The following is a 19,203-nucleotide window of genomic DNA, read 5'->3' on the forward strand; positions in this document are numbered from 1 at the left end:
ATTATGGTAAGGGGCGTTACATTTCCGACGAGTGCTTGCGGTGTTCGGCCAATCACAATGCACTGGGTCAGCTGGCTAATCAGAGCAGACTGCGCTTGTCGGAAGGAGGGACTTTGTAGAAAATGAAGCGTTTGACCTACAATTATGTACAGGTTGAGGACCTACAATAATGTACAGTATTTGAAAAAATAATGTGTTTTTTGAACATTAAAGCATGTCAACATATTCTGTTACACCAAATACACAAAATAATGATCTTTAAAAAAGCATCATATGACCCCTTTAAATATGCAACTGGGAATCACTGAAATATTTCCCAGAATTATATATGGTAATTTTTTCGCTTCTGTTTTTGATGCAAATATTATTATTATTTTTATTTTTTGTAAGCTGTGGCATTTGCTGTTTGCATGTGAGATTATATGAATATATTAATTTTGTGTGTGTCTTGCTCTTTAGGTGCTGTATGTCCCTGATCCGGAATACATCTCCAGTGTGGAGAGCTCACCCTCGCTCAGTCCCATCAGCCCCCTCTCCCCCACCTCTTCAGAGGCTGATCTGGAGAAGGCCACCACAGTAAGGGTCATCTCAATCTTCATCCAAAGCTTCCAGGGGGATCATATATAGTGAGAGGACAGGCTTACGCCTGTCCTTTATCACTGTTTTAAATTAAAATATGGATTTTGGATGCCAAGGTCTGATCATTTTCAGGCTTTACTCAAGCCAGAAGAATTGTGGTATAATATGTACAGCACATGCTTTTTGACTCATGAGCATGCATCATTTTCATTTAGCTTTTCATTGTGAAGATTTGAAGTCCAAAAAAGTGACTGAAGTTCTGTAATCTTTTAGCTCATCGTGGTTTTGGTAAATCTCCATCACGTGCGTGCTTTCACATGGAGCAGCATTTACTACACAGAGCCGTTGTTCACTGACAAGCTGCGCAAAACCACGATCATATATGAACTGCTGATTACAGAACTGGCTTTACTGACAAGATGCGCATTAAATATCGCATGCGATTTATCGTGCAGCCCTAAGTTTTGGAACAGGGATGGTGAAATTCAATAATCCGTGTAATAAGTTGGGTTTCATTAAGGGCCGTTGAGTATAATATGAAGACTTATTCAGCTCAAAAAAACAGCAAGTTATTAAGTGAAACGGCTTGGAACGTGATTTCACACTAATTCAATCTATGTCTTATTTAGTAGACCATGTAAAGTGTAAGAGAGGTTCTATAGACTATCACTTTGCATAGCTTGCATTTTTACATTGATTTAATTATTTTCCATTTATTTTAACCAGCTTTTTAATTTGTAGTCGCTGAGCTGAACCTGTTCAATTAAATTGGGCAGGAGATCCAAATCAGCGTCGTGTTTTAAGGGTCTTATTTGTTTTCTGGAATGCCATTTTGAGGTTGCCAAATGGATTGTGTCACCTCTGTTGGATTAGTCTGTGTCCCTGTGTGTAGTTCCGGCTCCATCTGGTCATGGATTTACTGTTCATGCTGCCCATTGCCAGAGATTCAGGGGTACACGCTTGCATTTCCTTATGAGTCATCAATGGATAAAGCATGCACATGCACCCTTGCACACGCTTGTACTAACTTCAGATGTGTTCAGGTATCAACATGCATCTCACGAATAAGAATGCACACACATATCCCTGTAATTTTAATAGCCTAGAGTATTGACTTTGTTACAGGACCATCACATTACATGAAAACACGCAAACGTTCATGCAATATTCATGCTTCTCTTATGCATTTCAGCATTTTGATTCTACACACACAATGGAGTGCATCTAAACTGTACCATCAGTCACAGCAGCCATACATTTATATACTTGTCTACGGACTTTAGACATGTAATATTAATGTGCTGGGAAAACATGTTATGCAGTTAAGCACAGTTTTGCTACATTCATGTTTGCCTTAATATTACACTACTGTTCAAAAGTCTGGGGTAATGTTTTTGAACAAAGTCTCTTATGCTCACCAAGGTTGCATTTTCATAAAATAAATAAAATTGTGGAATATTACTATAATTTAAAATAACGGTTTTCTATTTTAATATATTTTACAATGGAATTTTTCAGCATCATTACTCCAGGCTTTAGTGTCACATGATCCTTCAGAAATCTGATTTGAGAAATCTGAAATATGCTGATTTGGTGCTCAAGAAGTATTATTATTATTATTTTTATTATCATCATCATCATAATCATCATCAAAGTTGAAATTGTTGTGCTGCTAAATATTTTTGTGTAAACCATGATTTATTTATTTTAATTTTGGACCCTTTGTATAGAAAGTTCAAATTAAATATTTGAAATAGAAATCTTTTGTGACATCTTTACTGTCAATTTTGGTTATTTGAATGGATCCTTGGTGAATAATAGTATTAATTTCTTTAAAAAAATAAATAAATCCATACATACATTCATTAATAAAATAAAATACTTATACCAAACATTTAAACTATATTTGGCTCAATCTTACAGTAACATTTCACCCGAAAATGAAATAATGAAATTGTGAATAATGAATAGTGTGAATAAATATTTTCACTATACTTTTAAACATATCTTTCATGTTCCATACAAAAAAAAGTCATACAGGTTAGAAATAACATGAGAGATAATAAAACATTATTTAAAACATGCTACTCATGGCCCATCTGTTGCAGTTTACATACAGGGTGAGCATCTTTTATTTATTTTTTTATACATGCAGTTAGTAGACTAAAATTATATATCTTATTCTCAGCATCACTTGCTTGATCACTCCAGTAAACAACCTGGTTTTCTTTGATTAGTATTAAATGAGCATGTGATGTTTGTTTGTCAAGTATAAGGTGTCTCAGTGTGTCCGTGTTTCACAGAGCTCTTTGTGGGAGAAGTTGGAGTGCATCGAGCGAGGAGTCAGCCATGTGTTCAATATCTGAAAATGTGATTTTACTGTAGCTCAAATCCAGGAGTTTCAGCTTGTTCACATTTCAGCTCAGGATTCTGCTGCAATGCATTTTGTAAAGCTGAAAGTAACTTTTTATAATCATTAGATTTGTATTGGTGTGTCAGCACCAAGTTTCAGTGAGCAGTGACTTTCCTTTTTCTTGTCCTATAATGAGCTCTCACACACACAAATGCTGACAGGCACTCAACCTGTGCTGCATCATGTTAGGAAACTTGCCTCGGTCTCCTTGGTTTCCGCCTGTCAGCTTTCTTACAGCAGAGAGCCCTCAAGGGATCTACCTTATGCCTTAATGGGTTGTTATTTCCAAGCCTCCTTGTTATGATGACTGTGTGTGTGTGTGACCGTGTTTGTGTGTGGGTGTGAGTGTTAGAGGATGTACAGCTCAGGCATCATGAGCTCAGGCTTGGGCCGCATTCAGTGTGATGTGGCGAGGGCTACCACTGATTGAGCTGTTTCTCACTCAAACTTCATCCTGACAGGATTCAGATGATGTCCGTCGGAGGCACAGCACCTCGGGCCATGGCCCCCCTCGGCCAGCCAGAGTGGTGTCATCCACCTCCGAGGAAGAAGAGGCGCTTACGGAAAAGTTCCTTAAAATGAACTGCAAATACATCACAAATAGCAAGGTAAGTTTCAAGGGAGAGAAATTTCTGTGTAAAAAAAAAAAATCTGTTAGTCAGGTGCACAGATTTGTACTAGTCTGGAAGTCATTTTTCCCATGTATTGGGATGTTGTGAGTGTTTTTGTGGCAAAACTTGTGACATGAAAATGTTTGAAAGATATATACATGCATACACACTGCTGTCGAAATTTTTGGAGTAAGAAATATTTATTTATTTATAAGAAATGAATACTTTTATTTAGCACATTAAATGGCCTAAAGTGAATGTAAAGACTTTTATATTGTTACAACTTGAACTTTCTATACATCAAAGAATCTTGAAAAAAAAAAAGTTTTCACAAACATATAGAAAAAATATATAAAACAGCTGTTTTAAGCGGTCATAACATTGACAATAATAATAAAAAATGTCTTAAAATATAGTACCATAGAAAACAGTTACTTTAAATTGTAATGCTATTTAACAATATTGCTTTTTTTAACTGTATTTTGAATCAAGTAAATGCAGCCTTGGTGAGCATGAAATTATAAAAAAAAAAAAAAAGCATTTCTGCTTTAGCTTGTGTTTTGCAAATTTCTAAATTAATTAAAGTTAATAACATTGCTAAATGATTAAATGTAGATATTTTACCTAATTCTCAGAATTATGTTTGTGGAATATATTGTTACATTTGGAAGGATGAAAATTAGAATCACAGAGTCTAAACACATTTTCACACATTTACAGTATTTTCTGAGCAATTTCTCATATAGACCACATTTCCATGCTGATCTTTTATTGTAGTCTTACTGATTTCAGATTTACCCTGTAGCGTCTGGACCAATCAAACACACAATATATATTTTGTTAGCTATATTTAACAAATACTCTGTAACACCCCTCAGACCCTTAAACAGCACAAGAAAAACAAAACCAAAAGCTGGTTGCATTTCATGTCGATCTCTTCCTGCCTAAGTGGGCGTTTTGTGGCCAGAATAATCAATGTACAATAACAAGAACAATATGTTCCGTCTTTGCTGTTATAATCAAGTCTGTATGGTCCACTGATGTTTCGTTGCCATCTTTCTCGTCTGTTCTCTGTCTTTCAGGGTATAGTCAGTGGTGTTCTGTTGGTCACCCCAAACAACATCATGTTTGACCCTCATAAGTCAGACCGGCTGGTGCAGGAGCGAGGATGTGAGGAGTACGGGATCATGTGCCCGCTGGAGGAGGTGCATTCTGCAGCCATGTGCAGGGAAATCACCGACATCAGGGTCCGAGAGCTTGTGCCACCGTAAGTTGCATGACAGCCTGAAGTACTTAAAGGGATAGTTCAACCAAAATGTTGTCATTTGCTCACCCTAAAGTTGTTCTAAAAACAACGAAACCCTAGTTGTTCAAAAAGAATAGAATATTTTGTAGAATGTTGGTAACCAAACTGTTGATGGTCCCCATTGACTTCCACAGTATGAAAATTAAATACTATGGAAGTCAATGTGAGCTAGAAACTGTTTTGGGTCGAACGTCTTAACATAGAAATGCATGACTTTTTAAATGTTTTTTTGTCAACCCAGAGATCTGGAGCTAGAGCCTTCTGTAACTGAGGTGAGCCATCTCAAGAGGGCGCCACGTCTCAACGCAGCCGATGCAGCACACAGAATCTGTGAGACGGGCAACGACAGTGCCAGTACGGCCCCTCGCAGCACAGAAGCTTCTCTGTCCGAAGATGTTTTTACAGAGTCAGAACTCTCTCCGGTCCGTGATGATGCCCTCGCAACATCTTCCGACGAGCTGCAGCAGATAAAGTCCTCTGGTGCCTCTTCGGAATCAGTGCAGACCATCAACCATCAACCATCAACCACAGCCACTGAAGAACCTTCAATGGTCGACACAAAGGATGTAAAAGAAGCTGTACAAGATGCAGAAACTAAGGGAAGAGGATGGAGGGATAGTGGCATCGAGCAGAGTCTGAATACTACAGATTTATCCAATGAGGTGGTGTCTGAGAATGTTCTGGAGAACATAAAAAGGGACCAGCCTGCGGATGAGGCCAAATCACGCACCACATCTGAGTCGCTTTGTTCGGACACTGTGGCTGTTGAGGATTTTGCAAAAGCCCATGAGATACAAAAGAGCATGGAAGCTCAGACTATGCAAACAACCAATGATATGAAGGAAGGAGAACCAGGGGTGACCAATGAATTCACACCAGCTAAAGAGGTTGGAGCAGATGAGGAACAGAGTACAGAGGAAGGTAACCTACTGTTAGCACACTTGTTAACATCAACATGAAATTTCACCTGATTCATCAGTTCACATTATCCTCCCCAAAAAGTTATTTCTCTCATCAAAACATGCATGTCCAAATTTTTATGGATGCATATATATTTTTATATATAAAAAAATAAAAGTCAGTTAATAAAAATATAGTAAAAAAAAAAAGAAGTTAATTTTGATTTTTTGTTTGTTTTTTTTAAATGTTAAAAAATGGCATTTAATATACAATACTGATAAAAAAAGGTCAGGGTCTGTAAGTTTTTTTTTTTTTTTTTTTGTTGAAAATTTCTCTTATGCTCATCAAGGCTGCATTTATGTGATGAAAAATACAGTAAAAGCAGTAATATTGTGAAGTATTATTACAATTTAAATAAATAAGTAGCATCACCATGTGGATAAATCAAGATGCTACTGACGATGAAAAAACTTCTCAAAAGTGGGTGCCGAAATAATAAAATAAAGTCCCATCCTTCTAAAGTCCCATCCGTCCATCTTTTCTTGGAAATATCCTGTTTCACTCCGAACTGAAAATAAAAAATGCAAGTAAAATGGGTTGCAAATATGTTACATGTTGACTTTAAGCTTATTTCTCATTGTAGCTCTCTTTCCCAAGGGTATTGCTTATATAAAAGATATCCAATCCTTGATGACATAACAGAATGTACAAATATATTGAGGTGTCAGCCTACATATGATCCTGTTGTATCACTGCTGCAATCTAATAAGGATGTGGCCCTAAAAATAAACTGAAAGACACATTTTCATTTAGTCATGCTGGATTGGCTGTAGTTCCACAGATGTAATTTGCTCCATTTATTTATTTCTCTGCAGCACACTAACAACACCAGCTCACTCAGCATGACAGCTTATTAAGCATGTGTTGCATCCAGCATGCATAAATATGCTAAAATACAGATTAGTAAAAATAGGATGCAAGATTCATGTTTTAATTTTACATGCTGAGATAACAGGTGCAGACTTTGCACTGTTTGTTTCCTGTCCCAGTTGTGCCAGGGCCCAAAGGCAACCAGAAGTCCAAGTTGCACAAGTTCCTGTGCCTGCGGGTTGGCAGGGCCATGCGGAAAACCTTTCTTTCCCACGCCAGTGCCTCCATGCAGCAGTACGCCCAAAGAGACAGGAAGCACGAGTACTGGTTCGCTGTTCCTTCTGAGAGGTCAGTGCTATTCCTAGTTTGGCTGAACTCCACTTTAAATGTCTGCTTCCTGTACTGCTCATTTTTACTTTCTTTGATGCTTGACAATATTATTTATTATATGCAAGGTTAAGGATTTGTACAAATACATTTGGCACAATGTGTCCTGTATGTTTGTTTTATGGACATAAATGATGTATCATGATACATAAAATGATGCTGTTTTTAGTCGTTTTAACTTGACCGTATTGAACATTGTTTGATCTGAAATGTTTAAAAATTACAAAAGTATTTTCTCTGCTAATAATGCCCATCTATAATTAAATTTATTTTAAATATATAATAATTTATGTATTTTTTACACTACTCTTGGAAAGTTTGGTTTCAGTATGATTTTTTTTTTTAAAGAAATTGATACTTTTAATCAGCAAGGATGCATTATATTGATCAAAAGTTACAGTAAAGACTTTTAAAGTCATTTTAAATAAATGCTCTTCATTTTCACTTTCTATTCATCAAAGAATCCTGAAAAAAAAAAACGTATCACTGCTTCCACACATATTTTAAGCAACACAACTGTTTTCAACAATAATAATAATAAATGCTTCTTGAGCAGCAAATCAGCATATGTGAATGATTTCTGAAGGATCATGTGACTGAAGACTGGAGTAATGATGCTGAAAATTCAGCTTTGCATTACAGAAATAAATTACATTTGAACATTTATTCAAATAAAAAGATGTTATTTTAAATTGTAATAATATTTCACAATATTGCTAACTTTTAAAGATTTTTTGATCAAATAATGCAGTGTTGATAAGCATAAGAGACTTTCAAAAACATTAAAATAAAAAACTTACCTACCCTAAACTTTGAAACATGTGTATTTTTTTATTATAAAATACTAAAATAAAAAGTGTAAAAAAAAAAAAAAGTATGAATAAATGTTTATTTTTATTATTAAGTTTTATATTTATTTTTTTATTTTTGTATTTAGTTTTGCATTCATATTTTTTCACCTTCTCTCTGATCCTAATAATGAAATAGTTTTTATTTTTTGGTGCTTTATTTGTAAGACCCCCATGTAACCGACCTCTTTTATGATTGGCTGTATAGTGTATACATGTGACGTCAACCATGAGCGAGCAATTTTTGCAGCTGGGGTTTCAATAAATGTTCTTGGTGGCCCTGGCAGGGAGCTTTAGGTTGTTAAAGTGTTTCCACTGCACAACTCTATATCAAAAATATAAGGATAATTTGATTTCTGATTATATGACTCTTTTAAGAGTACAGTAGGTATCTACTGAGGGTTATTTTGGGCTCATAATGTTTGTCTAAGCATTTACCTACAGTGCATGAATCTGCTAGGTTATCCTGTCAATCCTTAGTCTGGAACAAGATCAATCTGGTGCCACTAGAAATGACTGCGACTAATTACCTGACCTACTAATCTAAATGTTCAAAAGCAAAGCCTTATGTAATCCATCACAGAATCTGTTACTTCTGTATAATACAGCTATTGAACCACAGTCAGACAGATTAAGAGATCATCTCCAAACTGAATTATGCATGGATCAATGTTGTTGTTGGTTTTTTTCAACTTTTCCTGGAGCAATAAATCAACGTAATGAGCTAAAACTACATTATTTCTAACAAATGACTGTCTGTAATGTGATTCCATATTTATGAACATGACAGATATCTTAAAATCGAATAGGATGTCTGACTGAAAAATCGCTTTGTACTGCATAAACCTTGCTTTCTCTCTAAAGACAGTGTGAAAAAGCATAATTTCACCCTTTGACTTCTGTTTAGTCTGCTGACATTTCCACTCAGAGTTATGATGTTTACGTACAGTAACTTGTTTTGTATTCCTGATTTTTGTGATTTAAGTGTGTATTTGAGAGATCAATAGTCCACAAATGGTTTATGACCTCCATCTTGAGCTATTAAACTCACACAAACCGAGTGGCATCCACGAAAAAGATGTCTCATTATGTATCAAAGATGTGGTTATGGGAAGGGCAGCACAGATAACTGCTCTACTGTTGTCTGACTCAGTTCGGTGGCCAGTCGCATGATCATTTTGAGCTATGACAATGGTCCATTTTGTCATTTCTGAAACGCAAAGGAACATCAACCATGTTAGTTGGTGCTCGCCTACGTGCATACTTCTCATAGCCTGTAAGCTGTGCCTCATATCCCCAGGAGTCGCCTGGATCGCATCCAAATCTCTCCATGACCAGGTCATCGTGCGTATATATGTGCGTCCTAGCTTGTGCCTGTCTGTATGTGTGTTTATGGTTGCGTTTCTTTGTAATGATCTCTCAACATCAGTGCCATTTGCCAGCAAGACTACAGGACACTGTCAGCATGCTGTAATCACCTATAAGTTGCTGTTGACATAGACCATTATATATTGAACAGAGCAATCTTGGAAAGTGGTATATCAGACTACGGACATGCATTGTGGTTGATTTAGATGTCAGTATAAAACTGGACCCTATTTTATGTATTTAATTTTTTATACAAAACATTTGTGTTATAATGAATGCCATACACTGGGTTCTTATACAAGGTAAAATAAATACAACAAATATTACTGGAGTATGTTCTGCAAGAAAATAACATTTCAGTTTTTCTGCTTCAAAATTTTGTGTTTTATTCAATGTGTTACTTGCTGTTTCTTTATAATTATTTGTGAAGTTTACTACCAATTTCTGAATGAAAGTTTATTTCTAGTTTTTTTTTCCAGTGTATTTTCAGACAAATTAAATCAAAAGCAAAACTAGAAATTTACATAGAGATACTATAGAAATTTCCATTACTTTTCTAAATGCTTTTTGGAATTTTAAACAAAACCTTAAAAATAATATTTGCATATTAACATCTAATATTATCACAGTCTTTAATGCAACAGAATATTTAGAAGAAATAACAGGATTTAAATGGATTGAATGAGATGGCTGTTATTAAAATGATAATATTTTCCCCCAACTTTGCAAACTTAGTTACATACGGAAAAAAAAATATTTGTTTGAAAATTTCAGGTGGAGTTAATGGAAAACCTGGAAACATCAGGAAATTTGAAAATTGTATTAAAAAAAAATTCAATTCAAATTAAACTAAAATGATAATGTAATTAAAATTATTAAATTTAAAGGGGTCCTATTATGCTCTTTTACAAAGTCTTGATTTTGTTTTGGAGGTGTACTAGAATAGGCTCTCATACTAGGTTGTTTGAAAAACACATTATTTTTCACTTATTTTACATTATTACAACACCTCTCTCCCCAGTCTGGCATGAACAGCTCGAATAGTTCCTGTATCAAATGAAGGCCCACCTTCTGAAATACGAAATGTGCTGTGATTGGTTAGCTGGGCCAGTGTGTGTTGTGATTGGTTAGCAGGGCCAGTGTGTGTTGTGAATGGCAGCACTCGGCGGCTGGCCGGGAAATGTCATGCCCCTTACCATAGCCGCCTGCGAGCTTCAGTGTAAATATTGCGTCAAAATCAAATAAATTTGAGGACGATTTAAACTCGGATGATTGTAACCACTCTAAGTTCGTCTGCCTTGGGAAAGCTAGCATGTCTCCGACATAGTGATAACACTCGTTGCCTTCTCTAGTGCAGCTCAACCAGGTCTCGTCCCATTCGTCGATCTTTGTGATATCACAAATCCCGGAAAATATGTGTTGTAGTCCAAACGAGTCTTTCGTTGTAGTTTTTGAAAAGTGATTTCTGTTAAATAAAATATCTCCTTTTGAATTGGACTTTGAGCTTTGTAACTTTGCAGATCTTTTTTATGTTCAAACAGCAACATTACAGACTACAGACCCCTTTAAATTAGTACTGTATTTCCAAACCTGAAAAGATTATGGAAATTTATGACATATTTTTACAAATCATGGAAATGTCTCTAGTGAATTATGATGTTTTGGGGTTATGCTTCGTTCCAAAATATCACAAATTCTTTGTGAGGGCTATACTTTTTTTTTTTTGCTTTCAATAAATAAATCTAAAAATCCTTATCTAGTAATTCTAGTAATCACCAATTACTGGAAAATTTAAGAGAATTCATTGATCATAAGTATGGGAACCCTTTTTATTAATTGTGATTAATAACGATTTATTAATTGTGCAGAATAAGACCAGATAGATATATTAGTGCATTAATTTCTGAAGGACAGAGCATAGCATTTTTCATTAAATTGAATAAGGGAAAATTTATTATATATACATTTTATATAAAAACATTTTTAGAACTGTAAAATAAATTTATAAATAAACAAACAAACTATTTACTGGACAACTATCTCATTAGAAAGAAGCAGGATGCCTATGACTTGAGGAGGTCCAGTTATTTCTTAAGAGTGAATCTTGGCCATTTTTGTATGTTTGTTTCCTGTAGGTCAGACCACCTATATGCGTTCTTTGTCCAGTGGACCCCTGATGTGTATGGAGAAGGGTTGTGCGGACTAACGCGGGAGCCTGGGTTTGTAGTGGTTAAAAAGAACCAGGGCGCTGAAAGCGGGGAGCATGACAAACCAGTACCTGATATCACATTCAAAGACTGGGAGGTATGAACTGCTGTAAGATAACAAGCCTTAACCTGGTAGCCAAAATACTAAAGACTAAAAACTAAAAACGCAAAGCCTACAGTATATATAATGCATTAATGCAATTTGATATATAATTGATTATTTTAATTAAATCAATTAATAAATTTGAATCAATTATATTAATCATTTATAACGTGATTTATTTGATTGTCATAAATAGTAATACTTATGTTAATTCATGCATGTTTTTAATTGAAATGCATGTATTGTTTGCTTTGATAATTATGCTGATGTCTTCGTTGTGATTGTGTTGTCATAGACATGTGATCATGAATATGCTTGCATGATGTTTATGTTCTCTCCTGAACCCATGAGCTTGTTATTCACAGCAGCACTGGAGCTTGTGTGTGTATGTGTGTGTGTGTGTGTGTGTGTTTCTGTGTTTCTTTCAGCTCTTCAGCAGCTTCAACCATGTTTATGCACATACTAACATTTAAGTATTGTTCCTCTTGCCAGTCATTGTCAATGTCCATGGAATGTCTTGTTACAGTGTCTTATTTTCATAATGACATCTTTTCCCTTCAAAGGACGTGATGAATTGGTATGTAATGTCCTTTCATTGTAATGTGTGTTTGACTTGGCTGTTACTGAATTGAGTGTACATCTGCAAATGGACACAATCATTTCATCATCCCTCTTAAACCACTTAAAGACTCCAGTGAGCAAGACTGATAAATGTAAATTATGCTTTTTATTGTTTTATAGTCAAGGATAATTACTGTAAACACTCGATGAAGAAGATAAAAAACATGATAGTTAATTGCCCAATAATTTAGAATTATTAATATCTTCTTGGGATCCAGAAATAAATTTTTGTCTATTTGTACAATTGTACATTTAGGTTCTGGTAGAAAACACCATATCATAATGACAATACCAATGTTATATAACAATGAAATACTGTTAAGGTAATATATTAATATATTTTTATTATCTTTAAAATCTTTAATCTTTTCTTATGTGGCAGGGATTTAAATATTTAATTAAAAAATTTTAAACCCTATAATATATTTATTTATTTATTTTCTTGCTTGCTTTCTTGCATCTTTTTAACATTTCTGTTATTTTAACTTTTTTTTTTGTTTTATTTTAATAGATTTTTTTTTTTTTTCATTTTATTGTATTTTGTTGGCTCTCAAGAGGATCTCTTCTAGGCTATATAAATGTGCATGTTTGTTTATAATGTCTTCCAGATAGCTATTTGACTTTTTATAAAATATGACTCAAGCCCTGTGCAGCCTCTTAGCTGGGCTGGCCAGAGGGAAGGCCACATGAGTTCATGCTTTTCAGTTGCCCTGCCATCCCATTGGTCCCTCTAGGATATAAACAGCGCAAAGCCTCTAGTTCACTTCTAAGAGTGTCTGTACCTCCGTGGGTCCATGTGGATACTTAATAGTGGATATACACCTGCATGTCTTTTGGCTTTCTGCAGAAGTAATGTTTTTCTCCAGAAGAATTAAGGAGGGATGTCAGCTGACGCCTAAATACAGCTTTGGCCTGGTAAAGAAAAACCTGCCCTGTGGCTGTAATGTTTGTGTGTGGCTGAGTGACTTGTGCTGGAGTGCACTTGACATGCACACTGAATAGTGCGAGCATTGCAAGCAGCTGTTGCTTTCTAGGCTTGGAAATTGATGTCATTTAGACATGATGACAGTAAATTCTGCAGCCACTTGTTTTTGCAGTAGCCTAGCATACTTCTGTAAAGAACGCAGTTGCATACTGTGTAGTAAGTATAGTATTTCCTTACGTGCATAACATGTGGTTAACGCAGCTCTGGTTTTACGGTAAATGTATCAAACGCAACGGACAGCGTTGTCAGTAGTTTTTCCACATGGAAAATTGCGAATTCGAATGTTGCCCCTTTAAAAGTTTTGCGTTGTTTCTGTTAAACAGCTGAACGGATTGCAACGAAATGAAACCGAAGGCATGGTTCCCACTACGCCTAGCCGTTTTAAAAGCAAGTCTATTTTAAACTTAACATGCCGCAAACGCGCCGCTCTTATGGCGCGAGACGCTGTAAATGGCGAGACGCAACGCAAATTGGAATTTCTTCTTTCGTCTTTGTGCAGCACCGCTCCAGTCGCTATTATAAATCGAAATGCCGCCTTCATCATAAAAGCTCTTAGAAGAAAAACTGTGCTTGGTTGTTTTTATGGTGAAAGCTGGAAGTGTATGGGATTACAATTCTGCCACAATTCTGCGCGCGAAAGATGATATTTTGAGCGCGCAAAAGTGCGTTTTGCATGCGCGCGAACTGAGTTTTGTGGAGAAAATGTTTGTCTCGCAAAGAAGAAAGTATTTTTTAGGAAAGAGGAGAAATAAAAAGCGATACTTATAGCATTAACATTGTATGCAGTATAAAGCATGCTTTCTGCTTTTAGGAGATAAATCCCATGGGATAAAAAGCCCATCACTAGTAAATGCATTACTAGTGATGGGCTTTTGGATATGTGAGGTTGGACAAATTAACTTAAGTAAGAGGAGCAAAGAGTTCTGGGCAATGTGTTTTTCATTACCACATTACCAGACTATTTTATTAAAATATTCAGTTACAGAAAAAATGTGTGTATATCTGTATTTGTTTTCTGTAATACAGTAATATATTATAGTAAATTATTACAAAATATTATATATAAGTAATGGCAAAATACGTTTACCACTCATCAAATTAACCGGTTTCAACTTAATTTTTTGATTTATACAAAACTCAACTTATTATTATTATTATTTACGTCTGCTTAATATAACAAATTATAATTTATGGAATTTTTATAGTTTATATTTATGAATGTGTTTGATTTAAAATACAGTAAAAACGGTAATTGTGAAATTTGATTACAATCTCAAATTACTGTTCCTGACGTGACTCTTGACTTACTGTTTTTTGATCAAATAGATGGAGACTTTCAAAAACATAAAACATTTTTTTTTCATTATTCCCTGATTTAGATATTGGGTAGGCAGACAACTGACCCATAGCCACAACTGTTCAGTGCTTCAGCATTGAAAATGCTGTTTTATGTTGTTTGGAGACATGACATGCTGGTCTGTGGAGGTTGTTGCAGATGACGTGTGATCTGTCTTTGAGACAGTGCTGTTTGATCTTGAGATTAAGCTGATTCATGGCACATGAGACCTGGCCTGAGTCTGACTGCAGTTCTGATGCAGCTGTCTGTGGAAACACATGGGTCAAGTGGTATTTAAAGTGCTTTTCCCAGTCAGTTAGTTTTTATTTATTGCAGTTTTTATTTTGGTCTTGTCATTTACGTTGTGCAAAAATAAATAAATAAATAAATGGCTTGAACTTACTAACATGTCCCTTCCTCCATCTCCAAGTTGATCAGTTTAAGCTGCAGAGGAGCATACCAGATAACTTCTCTCCCCTCACATACTAATTTTTGTATTCCAGGCAGTTTCTCATGCAACCCCACTATTCTGTCTGTGCATTAGGTCGTTTCTGTGACTGAGTACTACCGGCGGATAGATGCGCTAAACAGTGAGGACCTGCGCTCGCTCTACAAACGTCTTCAGGTGCCACATGCTCAACTCCACACGGAAACCATCACAAAGGCCACAGCATGTCTGTTGATCAAGGAGCATAAACTTCATTAAACTCAACAATTAGGATACTGTATGAAAGAATCAGTGTCAACATATTAATCAGCAAGTTGAATGAAAAAAATACTATCTACTGTTTGATCTGAATCTGAATGAATTACAGGCTGTTTTACATAATTTGTTCCTCTTGATCAGCAGATTGCACTGGTCTTTATGTGGAGTGTGGAATAATAAAACTGGCCCTGAGTTGACATACAGCCATTTGTATATGAAATGACACTTAAAAGGCTGATAGAATTTCTGCAATAATACTGAAATTGGATATCTGTCAACTGGCATTTCCATCTGGATGACAGGATGGGTTTTAGATGGCTTGAATAAGAGGAAGCAATAAATGAAGCAATTATCATAGTAATTAGTCTCATGCTGTCCCCTAGAGACCATTCCAGAAGGGTTTGATCAAGTATCTAAAAGTTGTTGCATTTGACTGCAGTGCTTGTTCTGACTTACTTTTCAGACAGCAATCATCACACTCTTAAAGTCAACATGACATTACTACTAACCCGGTTTGCTTTATTAATACACGTACCTTATCTTACTGTGCATGATTCTTCACTGCATGTTATTCCAACTATTTGTTTTGTTTTTAACATTCTAATCAAATTGTAATATTTTGTAATTTGCTATACATTATATTATAGTAATTATACATTTTAGTTGTTTCGTTTTTATTGCTTGCACTGCTGTTGTATTAATAAGTCATTCCACATTGACACCTGCAAGTTATTCCAATTAATTTTTTTTAATTAATGTAATTTTGTAATAACTATAATTTATATTAGAAATAAGTATACTGTAATAATTATTTTATATATTTTTAGTCATTTAGTTTTTATTGCTTGCTGTTTTTATTATGTTATTTATGGTTATATATATATTTATATTATAAAAATAAGAATTTGCTCCTATTTTGCCTGATGTTAACAAGGCAGTGAGGGTTAATGTTAACTATGTAGGCATTGTTAGATGCTAAGTATTGTAAGTATACTGCAGTCTAATTGTTATTGCACTTATTTAATACTTGTCTCAAATTTTTATGCATTATTTTTTCTTGTTGAATATCATGTTTTAGTCTGAAATGCTTTATATTGCGGAAGAGAAATGGTTTGTGAATGTCATTTCATGTTGACTTTAAAGGAAAAAACATTCCTGAAAGTGTGTTGATGAGGTCTCACTTAACCCTATTCCCTGCAAACATGAAAACAGTGCAAACATCCAAGATTGTTAGCCTTTACTGAACATTGTTGTAAATATACAAAAAAACAAACAAACAAAAAACAAATCAGCTCCAAATCTGATGTTTGTGGATGTTGAATTCTTGGCATGTGATCCTTGGATATTTGCCTTGGTTTGCATTGCCGTTGGCGAACTACCCTGTTTTCCTGCTAACCTTTATTCCTGTGCTTAACTTCGGTTATACTTTTCATTCCTTAACCTGAGAGATAAGCCTTCCTGAAATAAGACCCCTTGGTACATTATCCTGCCAGCCAAACCTCTCTGGCCTCCATCCATCCATCTTTCTCTGTCTACATCAGTTGGGTTGTACTGATGTAGAAGCACACATTACCAGATTTAAAGCCTGAGTTGTCTGGCTGATAAATGTGTGTCTCCGTAAGCTTCACTCCTCATGTCCTGTAGTGTGACTTTCTCCTGTATTGAGCACTACTGTTTTTGATGCCCTCTGTGGAGGGACATGAGACTATTTCAGAATTTTGCAGATGTTCTCTTACTTTGAGAGTACTGTATACATGGCATATATTTAAGAAGGCTCCGATTATGTTATCTGATATGTCTGATGCCAGTTACCTGGAGTTCAGTCCGAAAAAAAAGTCATTTGATTGGATAATGCATGAGAGGGCTGATAGATAGATAGATAGATAGATAGATAGATAGATAGATATTGTTTGTATCGTAAGTTACTCAATATTAACTTTATTCGACTGTTGTATAAATGAAAATAATAAAAAATTATCTTGAAAATATAACTTTTTGAAATTAAACTAACTATATTGTGATAAATACCATTACAGATATAGATATAACGAATAAATGAGATGGATAAAACAAACGATAGATAGATAGAACAAACAATAGGATGAACAAATGATAGAGAGATCGGACGAATGATAGAAAGAACAAACAAATGATAGATAGATAGATAGATAGATAGATAGATAGATAGAACGACAGGTAAAATGAATTAATATATGCATGATAGATAGAATGAACAAAAGATAGAAAGAACAAATGAACGACCAGGAGATAGAACACACTAACGAACAATAGATAGAAAGAACAAACAAACAATTGATAGATAAAACAAACAAATGATAGGTAGAATGAATAGGTCGAACGAATGAACAAACGATTGTTGGATAGAATGAATGATAGCTCAAACAAAAGATAGAACAAACATGAAATAATCAATGAAATAATGAACAAACGATAAAACAACAAATGAACGAATGATAGAACAAACAAACTAACGAAAGAGTGAATGAATGAAGGATAGATGGAACAAACAATAGATTGAATGAACAAATGACTGAACGAAAAGTCGACATTCATGTAGTGATATTTCAAATAAGCTGAATGAATGAACAAACAAATGAAAGATAGAGTGAGCGAATGAAGAATTGATGGAAAGAATGATAGATAGAACAAACGACAGACAGACGAATGGCCACCCCTATGGCCGTAACATTTTAGGTCAAGCAGAAGTGTCATATTTTAAAGTTTTCTAAGAAATCTAACCATAAATAAACAGGCACAACTCATCCAGATATTTGTGCTCTCAATGTAAGAGAATGTTTGTGAAATTTAGGGAGAATCAGATAGTGAAATCATGTTTATCAGCTCTTTTTCTTTCTATTTTTAATCAGATCACAACCAAGGAAGAGGTAAACTCCAAACACATGGTGAAGAGTGACCCAGAACCCGAATCATTCAGGCCCAGTCTGAACGAGCCTAGTGTCCTGCTGCAACCTGATCAGATCGAGAAGGCAAGTTATAGTTTATTTTGGGTCCATATCTATATGTTGACCTTATCATATTTAACTCCGATGCACCTCATCTTTTGGCTAGCTCTCATGGGACTCTCGTGGCATTTTCATTATCTACCTGTGCTATTTCAATTGTATAATTGGCTCCCAGAAGTCCTTGTTTTTATTATACATTTGCTTGAAGTTACTTCCAAGTGCCCTTTCTGTACTGTCCTGATCTTTTGGGGCCTTTCCTTACTCACTTCTGGCCTGTAACCCCAATCCTCAGCTGGCCAGACACCTCCCCCCCAGGACGATCGGCTATCCCTGGTCTCTGGCATTCAGCACATCCAAACACGGTATGAGCATCAAGAGCCTGTTCCGCGCCATGCAGGGCCAGGACTCCCCGGTACTTATGGTGATCAAGGACAGTGATGGACAGGTATGAGCTTGAGCTTCTGGGCTTTAGCTGAAGTGTGTGGTTTTACATAGATTGTTTTCTAAATTTGTATATGTCGATTGTGAAAATTGCTTAGACTTCTAAAGCAGTTTAACAGCACGAAATTCATCAAATATTCAAACAATCTTTGGCTTATTTTCTGCAGCTGTTTGGAGCCCTCGCTTCAGAGCCATTTAAAGTCAGTGACGGCTTCTATGGTACCGGAGAGACGTTCGTTTTCACCTTCTGTCCAGAATTTGAGGTGGGGAATATCTGAATTGATTAAGTACACATATAGGTCTTAGATGGAGTAGTACCTGAAAGTTTTACTAATGTATATTAGAGGTTCTAATAGTAGACAGTATGAATAAATTTTTTTTTATATACAATTTAAATATATAATTAAATATAAAAATTATATATTTTAAATATAATATGTATTTTGTATATTGTATTTTATATTTAATTAAAATATAATATGTATTTTGTATATTATATTTTATATTTAATACAAAAAAAAAAAAAAAAAAAAAAAAA

General features: G+C 35.1%; 1 protein-coding gene across 7 annotated transcripts in view; it reads left to right on the plus strand.

The window, feature by feature from the left end:
* Nucleotides 1-19,203, plus strand: part of LOC107669984 (oxidation resistance protein 1-like) — a 60,324-nt gene that overhangs the window by 39,103 nt on the left and 2,018 nt on the right. For 5 of the 7 annotated variants that reach the window (XM_016462425.1, XM_016462426.1, XM_016462427.1 and 2 more), the window contains 10 exons: nucleotides 460-576; nucleotides 3,454-3,600; nucleotides 4,686-4,870; nucleotides 5,151-5,830; nucleotides 6,859-7,027; nucleotides 11,418-11,586; nucleotides 15,079-15,159; nucleotides 18,129-18,248; nucleotides 18,517-18,669; nucleotides 18,833-18,928. In XM_016462425.1, coding sequence (XP_016317911.1) covers nucleotides 460-576; nucleotides 3,454-3,600; nucleotides 4,686-4,870; nucleotides 5,151-5,830; nucleotides 6,859-7,027; nucleotides 11,418-11,586; nucleotides 15,079-15,159; nucleotides 18,129-18,248; nucleotides 18,517-18,669; nucleotides 18,833-18,928 — 1,917 coding nt within the window. Of the gene's footprint in view, nucleotides 1-459; nucleotides 577-3,453; nucleotides 3,601-4,685; nucleotides 4,871-5,150; nucleotides 5,831-6,858; nucleotides 7,028-11,417; nucleotides 11,587-15,078; nucleotides 15,850-18,128; nucleotides 18,249-18,516; nucleotides 18,670-18,832; nucleotides 18,929-19,203 lie in introns of those variants that run through there. The other 2 variants (XM_016462429.1, XM_016462432.1) reach the window with 2 other exon arrangements.

Source organism: Sinocyclocheilus anshuiensis, unplaced genomic scaffold (assembly GCF_001515605.1).
Source record: "Sinocyclocheilus anshuiensis isolate Anshui unplaced genomic scaffold, SAMN03320099.WGS_v1.1 scaffold160, whole genome shotgun sequence".
NCBI classification, from domain to species: domain Eukaryota; kingdom Metazoa; phylum Chordata; class Actinopteri; order Cypriniformes; family Cyprinidae; genus Sinocyclocheilus; species Sinocyclocheilus anshuiensis.